The sequence below is a fragment of the Watersipora subatra genome, chromosome 3, assembly GCF_963576615.1.
Source record: "Watersipora subatra chromosome 3, tzWatSuba1.1, whole genome shotgun sequence".
NCBI lineage: Eukaryota > Metazoa > Bryozoa > Gymnolaemata > Cheilostomatida > Watersiporidae > Watersipora > Watersipora subatra.
In genome coordinates, this window is record NC_088710.1 from 9,520,011 (window position 1) to 9,536,442 (window position 16,432).

The following is a 16,432-nucleotide window of genomic DNA, read 5'->3' on the forward strand; positions in this document are numbered from 1 at the left end:
ACTATTAGAATAATCTGCCTTGCTCTTTGAAGCCATAATGAAAGTCTAAAAGTTAAATAAATCTCAAACAGGCAACTGAACGAGAATCGGGCAGCCATAATCAGAATGGCGTTTCACTGAAACTGAGTGATGCACTGATGCTGTCTTTTTCCACCACAATCATAACAAAGTATATTCATTCCCGCATGTTGGAAACTAGTCCACAATCATTTGCATTACTCGCGTCGTAAACAACAGTAAGATGAAACTATGTTAAATATTATTTTAGATACTTTCATGGGCTGGGTTCGTACCTTTGAAACATCATCAGTCGAGATCACCATAATCTGAGGACTTCCTGTATGCGTAACCACATCTACATACCAGTAAGTTGTTTCTGTAAATTTTGTCTGTTAACTTTTTTATCGTATGACCTATTATATGCCTACGTAATGTCTAGGTTTTTAATTCATTTACAGATTTTATCATTGTATATTCTGTATCTATATAATCCATGCTTTCCTCATAGAGTTACACTCACAGCAGGTACTTGTTATTTTTAGCTTGAGTTTACGTATCAATACAAATGCTGGTTTCATCATAGCGTATGCCCGAGTTATACCTGCTGCTCATCTATTTAAACAGTTATAATTTTACACTGCCCACACCCAGTACACAATAAGGATACGGTGAGAACATGAGGAGAGATAGATTCAATTAGTCGATGCTCAGTATGATAATCTATTTGACATTAACCCTATATTCTTCCTCACTAATTACTAATGCCTGCAATACCCGCCACTCAGTCTTATTACGCTGATAGTTCTTGGTTGATTGCTCACTCTTACATCCTCAGAGGAGGTGCTTTTTTTGTGTGGTCAGGAGTGATAAACACTGTGTGTCGTCTTCTCTTGTATGGTTACTGGCATTGGCCATCGGGCACTTTCTCCTTTGTGGTCATAGTGATACACATTGTGTGTCGTATTTTTCTGCGTAGTTACTAGCAATAGGCATTCACCCTTGCTCCAGAGTGATCCCTAATACTGGACATTAGGCGCTTTCGTCTCTGTGGTCATAGTGATAGACACTATGTGACATAATTCTTCTGTGTGGTCACTAGCAATTGACATTTTTGTGTCTGCTCTTGTGGTCAGAAGTACATGTAATGGATAGTATGTGTCTTCTCCTGGGTGGTAACTGAAGGTGGACACTATGTGTCTTTTACTGTTTGGTCAGGAGCAGTGGACATTGGGAATCTGCTCATCCATGATCAATAGTGATTGACCGCAAGTTTTTACGTCTGCAAATCTATAACAATTCAAAAGTTATGTACCGAAAAGTTTATTTTACGTTGTCATCAATGACTTCCTTGTAATTTTGGTACTACCTATGGATTGTTTAAAAAACCATAAAGATTTTTTGTTCCATCTATGTAAAGCGTTACATTGTGATACAAAAAACTATGAGATTTTAATATAGGTTTTTTAACATCAGGTCACGACATAGGTTTGTATCATGCTAAACAGCATTTCGGTAAACAGTACACTAAAAATCTCAGTGGCAATGAGTATATACATTGTACCTATGCTCATTTTCTCAGCCTATGTATCACATAATTGGCTTGTTTGTACATCAACACTACTGTCCTCTACTGCGTAATTGTATCTATCTTATAGCCAACTCGATGCCTTGATGGGCTTGAAACTAAGTCAGACCAATTATAGATTTTAAACATTTTTCTAAATTAAACTAGTTTTTGCATAAAGACGCAAGTACATCGTTAAAATATCTACATATTTTAGCATTTTAAAAGACTCGCCTGTTATGGTAGGCAAGAATAGGATAAGATTATATCAGAACGTTTATTTATAGATTGCACTTTGCTTTTCTATAAATATTTTCTGATTTCTCATGCTTAAGGGCGAGTTGTTTATCAATTTTCTGACTAGCATTGTTTCCAGATTGTTAGGCTATAAGCAAGCGTGTTCAGGTGTGAGCTATAAAGTATTGATAGAATGATGTAAGGTACATTCATTTAAACAGTGTTATAAGTTTTACCTTTACTAGTCATCAATGTGTTTGTACCAAGTAGTTGGTTTTAATCTGAACCAGCTCAAAGGTGGAAAACTGCATAAACATTAGGAAGTCTTTTATCTTCAGGGTTAGAGCTGGAATACGTAAGCTAACAGTTTCCTATTGTAATAAAATAGTATTATGGCTCTAGCCTTTAATGCGGTTGTTATAATAGAGTGTTCTTTTATCTTCATAATATAGTTCAAGAGCTTTTTACACTCCTAAAGCATTGATGCGGGCTGTAAAAACTAGTTGGTGCAGATCTTTTTACAATATAAAAAGGTACATCAGTAAAAGCAAGCGCCTATAAAACGATATCTAATATAAAATTATATTTTTGCTCTAAATCTCTGGCAAGTATTGTGCTAGCGTGTGAGATCATTTTCTCTCAAGCACACAAAGTAATACAGCCAACTTTTTCAGGTTTAGCCTGTTTGTCTAATACAACTTGTTATCATTAGAAAATGATAATTCTTAAAGATTTTAATAAAATTCTGTAGTGTGATGTAGTTTAATGCTAATGTTGTACAAAAATAAGTATACACAATTTTTTAATACTGTAAACAATACATAATACAGTAAACAATACATAATGCGATCTCTTATTCATTTGAGAGTCCACTATAATAGATGCCTTGTATAACTTATGTTTATGGAGTTGCCTACCCATGTTTTAAAGCGGTTTCCCATTTGTCTGAGAATTGAACTTTCTAGATATAAAATCATCCGAATTGATCTTTAGATTAGAGATTTAGTATAATAGTACATATAAATGTAAATACTATAAATTTAAACATTACATAATATTATGGACTTTACTAGAAAAGGTTGTAGAATCAGGCATTAAAAATAATTTTAAACATTGCACATCATAATATGACATCTGACCGTTCTATGTGACTGTCAACTTATAGCAGGACTGAGTAAAATTTCATGCAAAATCTAATTTAAGAAATAGCTTCCTGCAGCTTGCCCACTCCCAGTTGCTCATGAGGAACCAACTACATGTATTTGGAGATTGAAAGTATATAACACAATGTCAAAATTGATTCCTCATTTATGAAGACATCATTAGGGCCTACTGGTTCCAGTCTTGAAATGTTTGTATTCAGAACTTTTATTATGTAGTTAGCTTGAGCATTTAGTGAGTATTTAGAGCAGGCAGGGGCCACCACTTCGAAAAGCAATTTTGTAGATAATGCGTAATTAGTTGCCTAGGGCTGCCTCGAGAATGCGTGATGGCTTAAAAGAAAACTTGTTGTCTTTAGTTAGGCTATAGCTATTTTTTGAGATCAGATGAGGTAGTCTGTGTTTCAGAGTAATTTATTTTTTACATTGATTCTAGATTTTACTATTTTAATTGTTGTTTATGTTACGAATCTATTATTTAAAACTTTTTTATTTAATCATTTACTCTGACACAAAGTAACCAATTATCAAACATTAATGACAACTACAGTTTGATAGCTTTGCTGCTGCAAGTCTTGTGTGTGTTATATAACCAATTAGCTGTACTACCCAACATTGCCCGGGTAATAAAAAAGTCTTTGAACAGAAAATTGATTTGTATTTAACATATAACAGCCTTTGCCATTCTAACTTTCAAACTACATATCATGAGAGAAGTATTTTGTGGCCTTTTGTGTAGCTGAAATAAATTAAGAGAGAGTATAAAGACAAGTGGAAAGATTTTCAAACTTTGTCAAACAACTGTAACTTTCAAACTTCATATCATGAGAGAAGTGTTTTGTGCAGGACAACTAATTCAAAAATAAATAAAACAACTGTCTGTAAAGGTTTTCAACCAACTGTAAAGTTAAGATTTCATAACTTGAAAGAAGAGTTTCGTTGAAATAAATTCGAAGAAAAATAAAAATGTAAAGGTGTTTAAATGTAAATGTGAAATAATTAGCAAGTAATGGCAAAATATAGTCTGTTTTGCTACGATTACAATCAGAAATTATTCGGTATACAATTACAATGTATGTGATTTCAGTTCGTTTCAGTGTTGGCATGTGAAAATATCGTAGGCTATGGACGTACATAGAGTGGCATAGAAATCCATAGTCATTATCTAATGCAATCACCTGGTAAAAATCATCATCGTTAAAAATAGTATCAATAGTATTTTCAACATTAATTTTATCATTGTGAAAAGCTTTTATTTTAATGGATACTGGATTTATCGTATAATGGATACAAGTAACTCACTATCGTAGGTATATCTTTTAATAACATATATAACCAGCACACTAATCGCCAAATTTTAAGTTCGAGATAAATTATTGTCGATATCGTGGGGCCGAATAAATTAGCCCTAACGGAAAAAAAACGAAGAAGCATCGTATTGCATAAACTTAGGTTCCAAAATATTTCTCAACAGAGGCATGTAACGTAAGGTAACTTAATGTAACGTGTGGGCGCAATGCTAAAATAATTAGTGTGGGGAATAGGGTTCATGAAAACTTACTTGATCGATATGCAGTTCTAGTTCGTGGATTTGTGGTGAGTTCAAATCCATCAAAATGCGGAATTTTAATATCAAGACTTTAATAGCTATAGCTAGACAATCAAAACGACAAATACACAAATGCGCGAATATTTCAAACTTTGAGAAATATATACGTGTATATAGATAAACAATAAACCTCGGACATTGCAGCTCATAGACATTGAGTTTGTTATTCAATGTTATTTGTCCAACTCAGCAAGGAGGCAAGGCTACAATCACATCTGTAATCAATACTAGTTTCATTGGTCTAAACTCTCTATAAGCCTGTATACTATATCATTAAGCAAGCTGCAACAACGGAATCACTTTACATTTATTGACGAAAACACAACTCCTAAAATATTTATTTTGAAACTTGACTTAGTTTTGGAAGACTTTAACATCAAGGAGTATTTATTCCATGAACAAGTTGTTCCAGTATGAATTCTACTTCAATGAACCTGTCAATAATTGTTTGAACCTGCAGTAAAAAGAAAACATTTTTTAATTAAATACATCACAAGATCTTTTTTTTAGTAATTTTTTATTACCTATTATTTATATTAGTTTTTTTATTCAAAATATTAACTGTTGTGATGCAAGTAATACAGGATTTGTCTACTCTTCATAATCTGGGTGAATGTTTTACATAGACACACATCCATAAATGTTCCTACATAGCTGCAGAAAATGACTGGAATTTACAGAGACTTTGTGTAGTAGAACATTACTATAAAAAGCCTATAATGCTCAACAATTATGGTTGTACTAGTACTTGTACTAATAAACTGATATTTTATGTCCCAACTTCAACTTCCTAGAAAGTACGTGAAAGTGAAGCAGAGCCAAATGCCCAGCTATAAATGCTGACTTGCCTGAGCATGCTGTTAACCTCTGTATATCTTTGTAATAAAGTTTTGGTACAAATCAGGTATGCTAATTATGGTTTTTAATGTTTTTTTTCAGTTGCTTCTGTTATATTGCTAAGACAACTGTTTCTCAATAGCTCAATTTTCAACATAGCAGACACTGGATAATAATACTACAGTTCTTTGTGTAGCTGTCCAACCTTTGTCTTGACTCAAAGACCTAGACTTCTACACAACATGCCCTACTGTTACCAGTTGCCTGTGTTGGCTTAGTTATAGTTTTCAGTTAGCTATGATGTCATTTTTTTCTTATATTTCAAATATGAAGACAAATTTAAAAGCTGTGAGCAATTGAGAACTGTTTCAACTTTGGCAATCTACTATTCGGTACATACTGAGCTGTGACTACCACTGATAAATTAGTTGATGATTATACTGCTCATTCACAATTTATGTAAGTATCTCTATTCTCTATTCTTTATGTGTAAGTACCTCTATGGTTTACGTGTGAGTGTCTCTATGATATGTGCGGGTATCTCTATGATTTATGTGTGAGTGCCTCTATGGTTTATGTGTAAATACGTCTATGGTTTATGTGTGAGTACCTATATGATTTATGTGTGAGTGCCTCTATGGTTTATGTATGAGTACTTCTATGGTTTATGTGTGAGTACATCTATGGTTTGTGTGTGAGTACCTCTATGGTTTATACGTAAGTACCAATATGGTTTAAAGACACTCTAGGGCCTAGTTCAGTGTTTAAGCTTACGTATTAGTAATAAAATTCATATATTGATAAACAGGGAAACACACTAGACTCATTTGACAAAAATAGTTGATGTAGCCCAGATCTAATCTTATATTTCACCAACAAGCACAGACATCACAAAACTTTGTGTTTGATAATTCAAGGTAGTTGAGAAGGTCAAGAAACATAAAAATTGTGCCTTAGCAAGTCTAGCTTGCACTACCATGAACAGATGTACAACTAGCTTGCACTACCATGAACAGATGTACAACTATTGGGAATTTGAAATCTGAAAGGAGAAACAAGCTGATGTAAACTTGATGGTAAAGTCACTATTTGGAAATCAATTTTTAAACTAATCTTGCATAACAACAGTTACAATAAACTGCTTTGAGCTGCACAGTTGCTGGCTTATTTTATGTCTGTGTATGTATTTATTTGTATCACTTCTCATGATGAAACCATTTTTCGTGCTGGCTCTGAGAATAAAAATTGTAAAAAACTGTAGAACTATACAAGTATATATAGAATAAAGATTGTAAAACAAAAGCTAAAAAAGACTAAAATTTTATGACAAGAAGTTTGTTTAACATTTGAGACATACTGAATGAAATTAGTATTTGTGAGAGTTTGTGTGATACACTACAGCGCTGTATCACCCTGGGGGAAGTTTGTCTAGCGTGATGATAGGGCTGCTGTTTGAGCTGCAGTATGCCTAAAGGTACTTAGTATTGGATTATAATTCACACAGCTCACCCATTTACAACTGGTAGCTTATTATAATATAGCATATTAGTAAAGTCATCTTAGATTGTGTATGGCGTAGTTTATGTCAATATGAAGTAGCGTTGTACATGTAAAGATTAAACAGAGCTTTCTATCATGATGTGAAATAGTAAGATTTTGTACCATATAAAACACCAGCATTAACTAGATTAATAACAGCCTGTTAAAGCACAAACTTTAAAAAAGACACCGAAAGTTTGTTTCATTGTATTACTTTTATCTTATTACCAAAAGAAAAGGTTTTAAAATTCTGATTTATCATTAAAGAACCGTCGGTTCTGAAGTTAGGACACATTTACAAGTAGTAGTAACAATGAAATCTTTACCAGAATAAAAACTGTGTTCATCCATTCGTCAGCCCAAAGCCACGGTTGGATGTTGAAAAAAAGAGATTGCATCGTATGGGAAACGATCTCATTAATATGAATATAAAAGAACAGTCATAAGTATATGTACTTGAAATTAGATTTTAGGGCCAGTTGCATCAGAGTTAGGGAGTAACTGTCTATAGCAGCTGACATGTGTCACCTTGCTGCATCACATGGTGTCACCTTGGTGCACCACAGAGCTTTTAGTGCAGCTGACATGTGTCACCTTGGTGCACCACACCTCTCTTAATGCAGCTGACACATGTCACTTTGCCGCACCACACCACTCTTAATGCAGCTGACACATGTCACTTTGTTGCACCACACCACTCTTAGTGCAGCTGACACATGTCACTTTGCTGCACCACACCACTCTTAGTGCAGCTGATACGTATCACTTTGCTGCATCACACCTCTCTTAGTGCAGCATTTTTTTCTCTTTAGGGTGCCCATGTGAGCTTCCTTTAAAGTGCCTGCACTACTTACCTGATTGGTGATTAGCTGAGATCAGAGAATATGGACCTGTCTGCTGACAGTTTCATGACAGAAGTGAGGAACAATTTTCTCTTGTGTAAGCTATGTGGAGAAGAGTTCAATGCACCAAAAACTCTGCCATGCATGCACACCTTCTGTCTCGCCTGTCTAACTAACTATGCAGGTAAACCTCAAGTGTATATATGCATAAAACTTTGTTGGTATTGCCTTAGTAATTTTACCTGCAAACAAATAGTCTATGAATTAGTTCTCATGCCAGATTAGTAGCTACCAGAATGTAGCTTGCCGAAGTGAGTGTTTCAACAATTATCTAAAGTTGTTAAAAAATAATTCAGATGTGCTGATAACTATAAGAATATGAAGTGAATTGGTGAACATATCTTCAGATGATTTGAAGATTTGATAGATGTTATACCAGTTGTACGCTGGCATTTCGGGGCGCCGTGAGAAATTGTCATCTGTAATAAGTATGTACACAATTATTCTCCAATGTAAAAAGGTAGTTGAGTGGTGCCAAATATCAAAATATTAGAGTTCAATTCCTGTGCGGTGCAATATTTTTTTAGCGCTTTTAACATGACTTTGGACAGACGCCCAAACGAACACGGCTCTTATTATAGTAAAAAATAGCTGAATCCCCGGTATTGCACAAGTAATAGAATAATTACTTAATGGATTTGAGTAACTTACCTGGAAAGCTAGATCTTTACTAAAATCTTTACAAAAACAAAACCCGTGTTTTGAGCCAGCTTAAAAATTGTTATGTTGGGAATTATTTAACAGTACTTGTTATTAACACTAAGCACGCGCTTCAAGCGTGAGGTCTTAACTGATGTAATGGCTATTTGACCAAGATATTCATTGTATTTTGTGTAGCTTAATGGTCAAGTTCCCCACTTCTCAATCTGGAGGTCTCAAGATCAAATCCAGTGCCGTGCAGCATTTTCATCGCTAGATTTTAATCGCTATAACTGCACACAGGGTTCAACAAATAAACAAAAAGACAAACACTAGATTTTATACATCAAGATTAAACTTTGCGTATTTATTGCAATCCTTTTCTGGTGATCTCTAGCTATAATTTGTTGAACTTTAAATTTTTTTTCAGTTCTCTTCGCACTGCACTAAAATACTCTTTGTTTAAAAAAGCAAGTAATAATAGTGCTATAACAATTACTACTATAACATTGGTATTATTAATAAACATTTGTGTAACAATATTTTGGTATTTTCCTATTTTGGTATTTTCTCTAGAGCACTTTCATTTTTAAAAACACTTTGTAAAAGTGACAGTTGCCTATTTGGAACCTCATTTTGCTTTTTAATGTTATTTTTACTCTAATAGTGAGGTTAAACCAACAAATATTATAATTGAAGGTCATCTACTGCGCACTAAAATACATTTTAGCACAAAACAACTAAAACAACATTAAAACAAAACTAAATTAAAAAAATTAAAATTAAAAATTAAAAAAGTTCATTAAAAAAATAGCTGACTGCATCAAATTCTGTCAATCTTAATGTGAGTATTGTTTAGCTAGAGCCTACTTAAAATACTACCTTTTATAGTTTTGTAGTAAATCATTTTATGCATGAGATACGCATATACATGTATGTCGGTATGTACAATTATAAAGCTAAATATGAAATGAGCTGAGCGCAATAGGAGGCTAAGCAAGAGATTAAATTGTATTTAAAATCAATGAATATTGTTTAAATCTAGTAGCCTTCTTTACTATAATAGCAGGTGGGTTCATCTGGCTGAAGCCATGGCTGGAAGTTGTAGAAAAAGATTGCATTATGGAGAAATTAAACTCACGGTATTGGTTTTAATAGTTTAACGCAGTAACATCTGTGCCAGTCAGCTGCATTAGGTAATACTGATTATTGGTGCGATAACTATACTCTACACTTTGTCATGTCTGATGATCTGTCACAGCGCATGAAACTGTCAAGGTACTACATGTAGTTGTAATAATAAAGTAATAACATAGCTATATGTAACAACTACTGCTGTTGCTGTATGCTGTTGTAATTATAATGCAAACATTTAAAGTACAGGAGAGTTATAAAAGTGCCATGCTATACTCTTCTTCAGATGAGGCCAAGCAATCCTACCGATACTCTACTTACTGCAAGCCCATTTCCTGTCCCGTCTGTAACAGACGCACTGATATAACTCGAGATGATATTGATTCGCTGCCAGACAACTTCCTGCTCAGTAGTTTAACTGGTCTTATCAAGTATAAAAGTGAAGAAATGAAATTCTGTCAAATCTGCAGCAGACGGCCTAAAGGTAATGGTTTTACTATCACAAGTCATGAGAAGAAAACTTCAACTCTCTAATTAAATGAGTCTGCTTTGCCAAGTCGGTTTTTATTAGAGTAGGAAGTTCAGTCAATGGTTCGTGGTTAAGTCAAAGCTAACTTAATAGTGGAAAAATTTAAGTACTATAATTTTCAGTAACATGAAAATTATGGTATTCTAATGTAAATTTTGGAAACACTATCATTTTTAAAACATCACCAATTCATGAATCTCTAACAAAAAGTAATGACAGCAGCCTTTGCTCTGTTATACTTTTATTCAAATGTGTAGTAATGCATCTGTCATCACTTCCGAGTGCATCTTATGTAAAAACGATGTGATAAGAATTTAATATAGTAGAATCGTATTTTTGTCCAAGAGGAACTAACTTTTTCAGCCAACAACAGAAATATAGGTTTCTATTACATCTATGAAGATCATGTCATTGTGGTGAAAGCTGGCTGACCCTGTGTATAAGCCGGCTCTTGACTTGACTCAAGCCGACTCAATTTGACTCAGCCAAGCTAGCCAACAAAGAAGAACAAAGAAACCAACTTGGAAAAAAGGGGCGGAGCTTGCATTGCCAGCGAGCCTAGGAAAAAAGAAGCCTCTCAAGACAGAAGCAGAGCATCTTTGCACCTTCCCAATATATGTGCTTTATTATGTATGCTGGTGCACAAATACGTGCATATTTGTTTAACTACCATTGTGCAGTTGATCTGAGATTGGTTTGATGAATTGTGAAGGAGTCTCCAAGACTTCCTTTACATAATAAACCAATGTTTTATCAGTGTCTAGTCATGGTTTTAGTTAGGAAAGTTTTTTACTAACTCAAGTGGTAATCAGTGAGCAGTCACATTTGGTATTAGCGGATTTTATAAGACTATGCTATGAATGGCAGTTGACTTCTCAACAAGCTGCTTAAATCTTTTAGCGCTGCAGTTTTTGAAATTATTCCAGCCTTCTATCAAATATTCCTCACAGGTAGGAAGCCAACAGCAATCAAGAGGTGCCTCGAGTGCAATAAACAATTGTGTAAAAGATGCGTAGCTCAGCACCAAGAGACACGAGTCACACAAAACCATACTCTGTGTTCTCTAGACAATGCTCAGAAGCTGATGTGTAGCGAACATGAGGAGAGCGTTAGGTAAGTCTATTGTTTAATGAGCTTCCAAAGTGTTATTTATCCGACTAATTTTATGTTTCTATGAGTGTGAGTAATTGTTGCTTTGGTAAATTTGGCATTTTATTCTACTCTGAGCTCTATGGTAGAAAACAGACAATGACGCTTTTAAAAAAGTGTTTTTATATAAAATAATTACTTTTCTAAATACTTGTTGATAACTAAAGCCTCTGCTCTGAGAAATGGCTGCAAGCTGTATTATAAGACAGACTGGATACATCCATTACATTAATCCCTTCTCAGAAAATGCAGTACACCTTAGCCTATACCAGACATTAACACCTTATCAATCCACTTTATAGAACAGAGTTATTCAAAAACAGCTTCTTCCAGTACTCATAATTTTACATTACTTTTCTTCATTTTTTCGACTGGTATAATTTACTTTGAACAGCCTTTACTGGTGATAATAATGTTTATACATGTATCTGTCTATCTAGTTATGCAACTAATCTCCTTCCGTACCAACTTTACTCATTGGTTTGCTAATAGTAACTACACATCTGAAACAAAATTAAAAATAATTTTTTTCAAAATCTGTAATTTAGTTACCAGTAATTACTACCTGGACCAAATTACAGTATGACTGTGAGACATGGCACATTGGATAGCCAACATCGGTATGTCCTGTTTTAATCGACACAGAATTCTGCTAAAAATAAAGTTGCATTTATGGTTTTGTGGAAACTTCCTGGTACTGACGAGGTGTTGAAAGTCGCTAAATGCTTTTTTCCCACCAATTTTACCAAAAATAGATTTATTGAGTAAACGCAGGATAGATGACGCATATCTCTAGCTACATGTATGTTAGCTTGAGTTCAAGTGCTTCAAGCTTGAACGCAAGTTCATAGTTCAAGCTAACATATCCTACCTCATTGAGTTTACATGACCAAACCTGAACACTTGATGACGCTGCAGTTGTATTACTTAAAGTAAACACAAGATTTTCTTGTCAAGTTAGATAACTCCAAAGGTAAACAACTCAAACTATAAACTCGGCCAACTGACATGGCTTCCAAATAATGATCATATTCTACTATAAACTGGTCATAAATTGCAGGTTTATTTGCAAGACTTGCTCAAAATGTGTCTGTGTTTATTGTACACACACATCACATAGAGGCCATGACATCATGTCGGTTGGGGATGGCATGCAGGTGTGCCAACAACAAATGGATACCACTATAGACACTTGCAATAGACGTGTAGACAGTCTCACAAGTCAGCTGCACTCAATTCAAGGCTGGGAGCTCTGCTACAATGAAACCAAGGAACTTATTCAAACCACGGCTGCTGCATTTCAAATGCAGGTTTGTTAGTATCCATTTGACTATTTCTACAAGCATGTAAAAATATACATGCGCTTGTACATGTAGGTATGTTAATAGCTATTAAATTAGAAACATTTATGATATTATTTTCACTGCATTTTAACAGCTAATTCAAATAGATTGAAAAACACGTTTAAAAAAGAAATCAGAACTGAGGCATGCATTGCAATGCAGTTCAAAAGCTACAATGCACTTTTGCAAGTGTACGGCACGGCAAAAAATGCACGGCAATTTTTGCAATGTCTTGCATTGCATTTTTGCATCGCAATTGCACTTTTGAAATTTTGCAATGCAAAACTTAAAATGAATGCATTGCATGCATTCATTTGAATAGATAAAAAGAACAATTATTTATATTGATAGTTTTATTGACAATACTGAACTCAATAAAACTAGATATGTCAAATGGTGATAAGAAATATACATGCAATTGGCAAGCTGTCGAGTCTCTTTAGAATGTTAGTGATCTACCTAAAAGCGTGTCTTTGGGTTTTCTGGGGCTGTTCTATAAAGCAGCACTCATCCCTGAACAAAGTCTTCGTGGATGGAGACAGCTCTTTGAGGCAGCCTCAGTTAGGATCAGCTCAAACTTGACCTTTTTTATAGTTCAGTAGTTCCAAGTAAAGATGTGCTTGATGACTTTGGTTTGTGCAAATGTTCACTTGCATAGCTTCTGATTCTAAATTCTTCTCTCTTTGCATATAGAAAATTTGATCTAAAACAAAACTTAAAAAATCTAATTCTTAAAGTTGGATGGTAATTTGATCAGTTTATTTCAAAATACAACCTACAAAAAATTCAGTTGTAATCTTTTTGTAAAATGTGCTTTTTATTCTTTCTATAGATCAACCAGTATTAGGGTCTCCAGCTTTTGATTCAATGTCATCAGGGCTCAACCTACCATAGTGAACCTGGGTAGCTATGAAAATTCACTTTCACATTGATACAAAATACAGGAGTTCATCAAAAACGGTTTAGTGTATTACAACTTAATAGTTTAGCATTATCACTCAACAAAATATTAGAAAAACAGATGATTACTGAGTAAACCGACTTCCTGCTTTATAGCTGGAAGGTTTGCTAGATCTAAACATAGGCCAAGTCTCTATAGCCATACAGGTGTTGACAACTCTTACATTCTTTATATTTTACCTCTGGTGGAATTTCTGTCTCTCGAATAATTCAGGTAGAGAACCAGAAGCAGTTGACACTAGCCAAGTTAGATGAGCTCTATGGAACAGAAGTGCTTGATATGATCAACAAAAAGGACCAACTGACAGAGAGCCTTCAAGGTCTCACCGAGTTAGTACATCTGAACTCTCTCACTTGTCTTGTTTGTCCAGCCAGCATGTTTATGAAGTACTAGCCAAATGCTGGGTAATAGCATAATTTCCTAATGAATCTGAGTAACTTACCTGGATAGCTAGATCTTTACTAAAATCTTTACTAAAGCGATATTCACGGTTTGGGACAGCTTAACAATTGTAATGCTTAATGGTCAACAGGGCTAGTTATTAACCCAGAGCAAGTGCTTTAAGCTTTAGTATTTTAACCAATGTATTGACTATTTGCCCAATGAATCCATTATTTTCAGCGTAGCTTAATGGTTAATACCTAGACCTAAAGGTCCCAAAATCAAATCCAGTGCTGGGCAAATTTTTTTAAATTGATATAGCTGGACGCAGGATTTAACAAAAAAAACAAAAAGACAAACATTGCGATGCATATATATAGATTGTTATTTGTGTTGAGAAGCTAAAAGCAAATACTTGTTATTTGGGAAACAGTTGTTATACAAGAAAAAATTACCAAAATTGCATAAGTTATATACCCACCATCCAAGGCATTTTATAAGCATACTCAACAATTCATAGCAGTTTATTGCAAAAGTTAATTTTAATAAATAATTGATTTTATTGTCAAGTTGGTTTAATTACTAAAAAAAATGTAAAAGAGATGTATTGGTGCTACTTATTGTAAACAGTTTTACTAGCAGAGCAGTTCAAAGTTTGCAGCTTTACACAAGTCTTGGCAAGTCTTGTTTGCCTTTTATACAAAGACTACAACTTGTGTGGCATTCACGACATGAATCAAACTCAGCTGACCCTAACAATCATAAAAGGTTGCAAGCTAATATAAAAATATAGACAGCAAAGAATAATGCAAATATCTGTGACAGCCTCATTAGTGTCTTAGTAATGATAATGTTTAGTATTTTAGTTGTTCTAACATGCTTATTATTTATTTAACATTATTTTTGCGGTTTTGTTATGACAATACCATGAAAAAATTGTTTGAGATGCCCTTAAATTTTTCTGATAGGGCCTGCAAGTTCGACCAAGTTACACCCGATGAAACAGTCTCATTGGAAGCAATACTAATACAGAACGAGATTCAGAACAAAGTAAAAAATTTGCTTAGCGAAACTTCGATGTCAGCATCGAACAGTCTGCCTCCTCCAGAACTAACAATTTCCTTCGAGAAAGGTGAGATGACCAATATACTTAAGCTATTTAGTGTTACCTCAAAGTGGCAGCTACAATCTGCTTAAAGGGAGTTACTCTGTCTCTCTCTAATGCGACACAATATACCATGAGGGCATAACTCCTTTTAGCATCTTAATAGTCCAAATTGAGGCTCAAGTACATGTATGTATGTGTCAAAGTAAGCTTGAAGAGAGTTACTATCTCTCGACACATTATACCACGAGGACACAACTCTTTTAGAAGTTTTAACAATGTAAATCCAAGATCAAGTATGTGTCAAATGAGCACTACGGAAATTTTTTGTTAATTTTCGTTCAATCAGGTGGGCTCAGTCTTGGGGCACTTATCGCAACTCAAGAAGATGCTAATGAGCCTCAATACTATGATGCTGATGAGACAGAGGATAGCCTTGCTGCCAGTCAAAACTGGTGTAGAAGTTGCCGATCAAGGTCAAGGAGCAGGTCAAGAGGTGCAGGTAGTAAAGCAAATATAGTTTTGATAAGCATACTCTACACACTGTAGCCTATTTAGCCGCAGCTAATGAGTTTGATACTTATATTTAGTCATTTGACCGCTTTTAGAACGATAGCGTTGATCAGTTTTTGATGATTTTAGTAAGTTGGTCGATGTCCATGTTTTCTAAATGCTTTATTGCTGTTAGGGTTTAACCAATTACTTTAAAATTTACTTGCTACTCTTTCTGCAGTTCATCCAGAAAAAATTAGAGCTAAGCTGTATCTGAATCACCGATGCTGAGCTGCTTGACATCATCTGCAAAAGTTGGCTAACTTCTTAGAACTCTAATTTCATCACAGACTTTTTGCAAGTGCAATGTATAACCATTTTAAAATAGTACACTTTGTGGTACAATCTATGGTACACTCTATGGTACACTCCATTCTACAGTCTATGGTACAGTCTGCCATACAGTCTGTGGTACAATTTATGGTACACTCTTTGGTACACTTTATGGTACACTCTATGGTACACTCTATGGTACACTCTATGGTACATTCTATGGTACACTCTATGGTACACTCTATAGTACACTCTATGGTACACTCTATGATACACTATATGGTACACTCTATGGTACACTCTATGGTACACTCTATGGTACACTCTATGGCACACTCTATGGCACACTCTATGGTACACTCTATGGTACACTCTATGGTACACTCTATGGTACACTCCATGGTACACTCTATGGTACCATTCTACAGTCTATGGTACAGTCTGCCATACAGTCTGTGGTACAATTTACGGTACACTCTTTGGTACCCACTGTGGTACACTTTATGGTACACTCTATG

General features: G+C 34.6%; 1 protein-coding gene across 1 annotated transcript in view; it reads left to right on the forward strand.

Moving 5' to 3' along the window:
• The first annotated feature begins 9,933 nt into the window (after window positions 1-9,933).
• LOC137390318 (serine-rich adhesin for platelets-like) overlaps window positions 9,934-16,432 on the forward strand; it is a 63,752-nt gene continuing 57,253 nt past the window's right edge. The window contains exons 1-6 of the mRNA XM_068076650.1: window positions 9,934-10,105; window positions 11,101-11,263; window positions 12,360-12,609; window positions 13,817-13,932; window positions 14,953-15,116; window positions 15,439-15,591. Of these exons, the coding sequence (XP_067932751.1) occupies window positions 10,069-10,105; window positions 11,101-11,263; window positions 12,360-12,609; window positions 13,817-13,932; window positions 14,953-15,116; window positions 15,439-15,591 (883 nt within the window). The 5' untranslated portion in view covers window positions 9,934-10,068. The remainder of the gene's footprint in view (window positions 10,106-11,100; window positions 11,264-12,359; window positions 12,610-13,816; window positions 13,933-14,952; window positions 15,117-15,438; window positions 15,592-16,432) is intronic.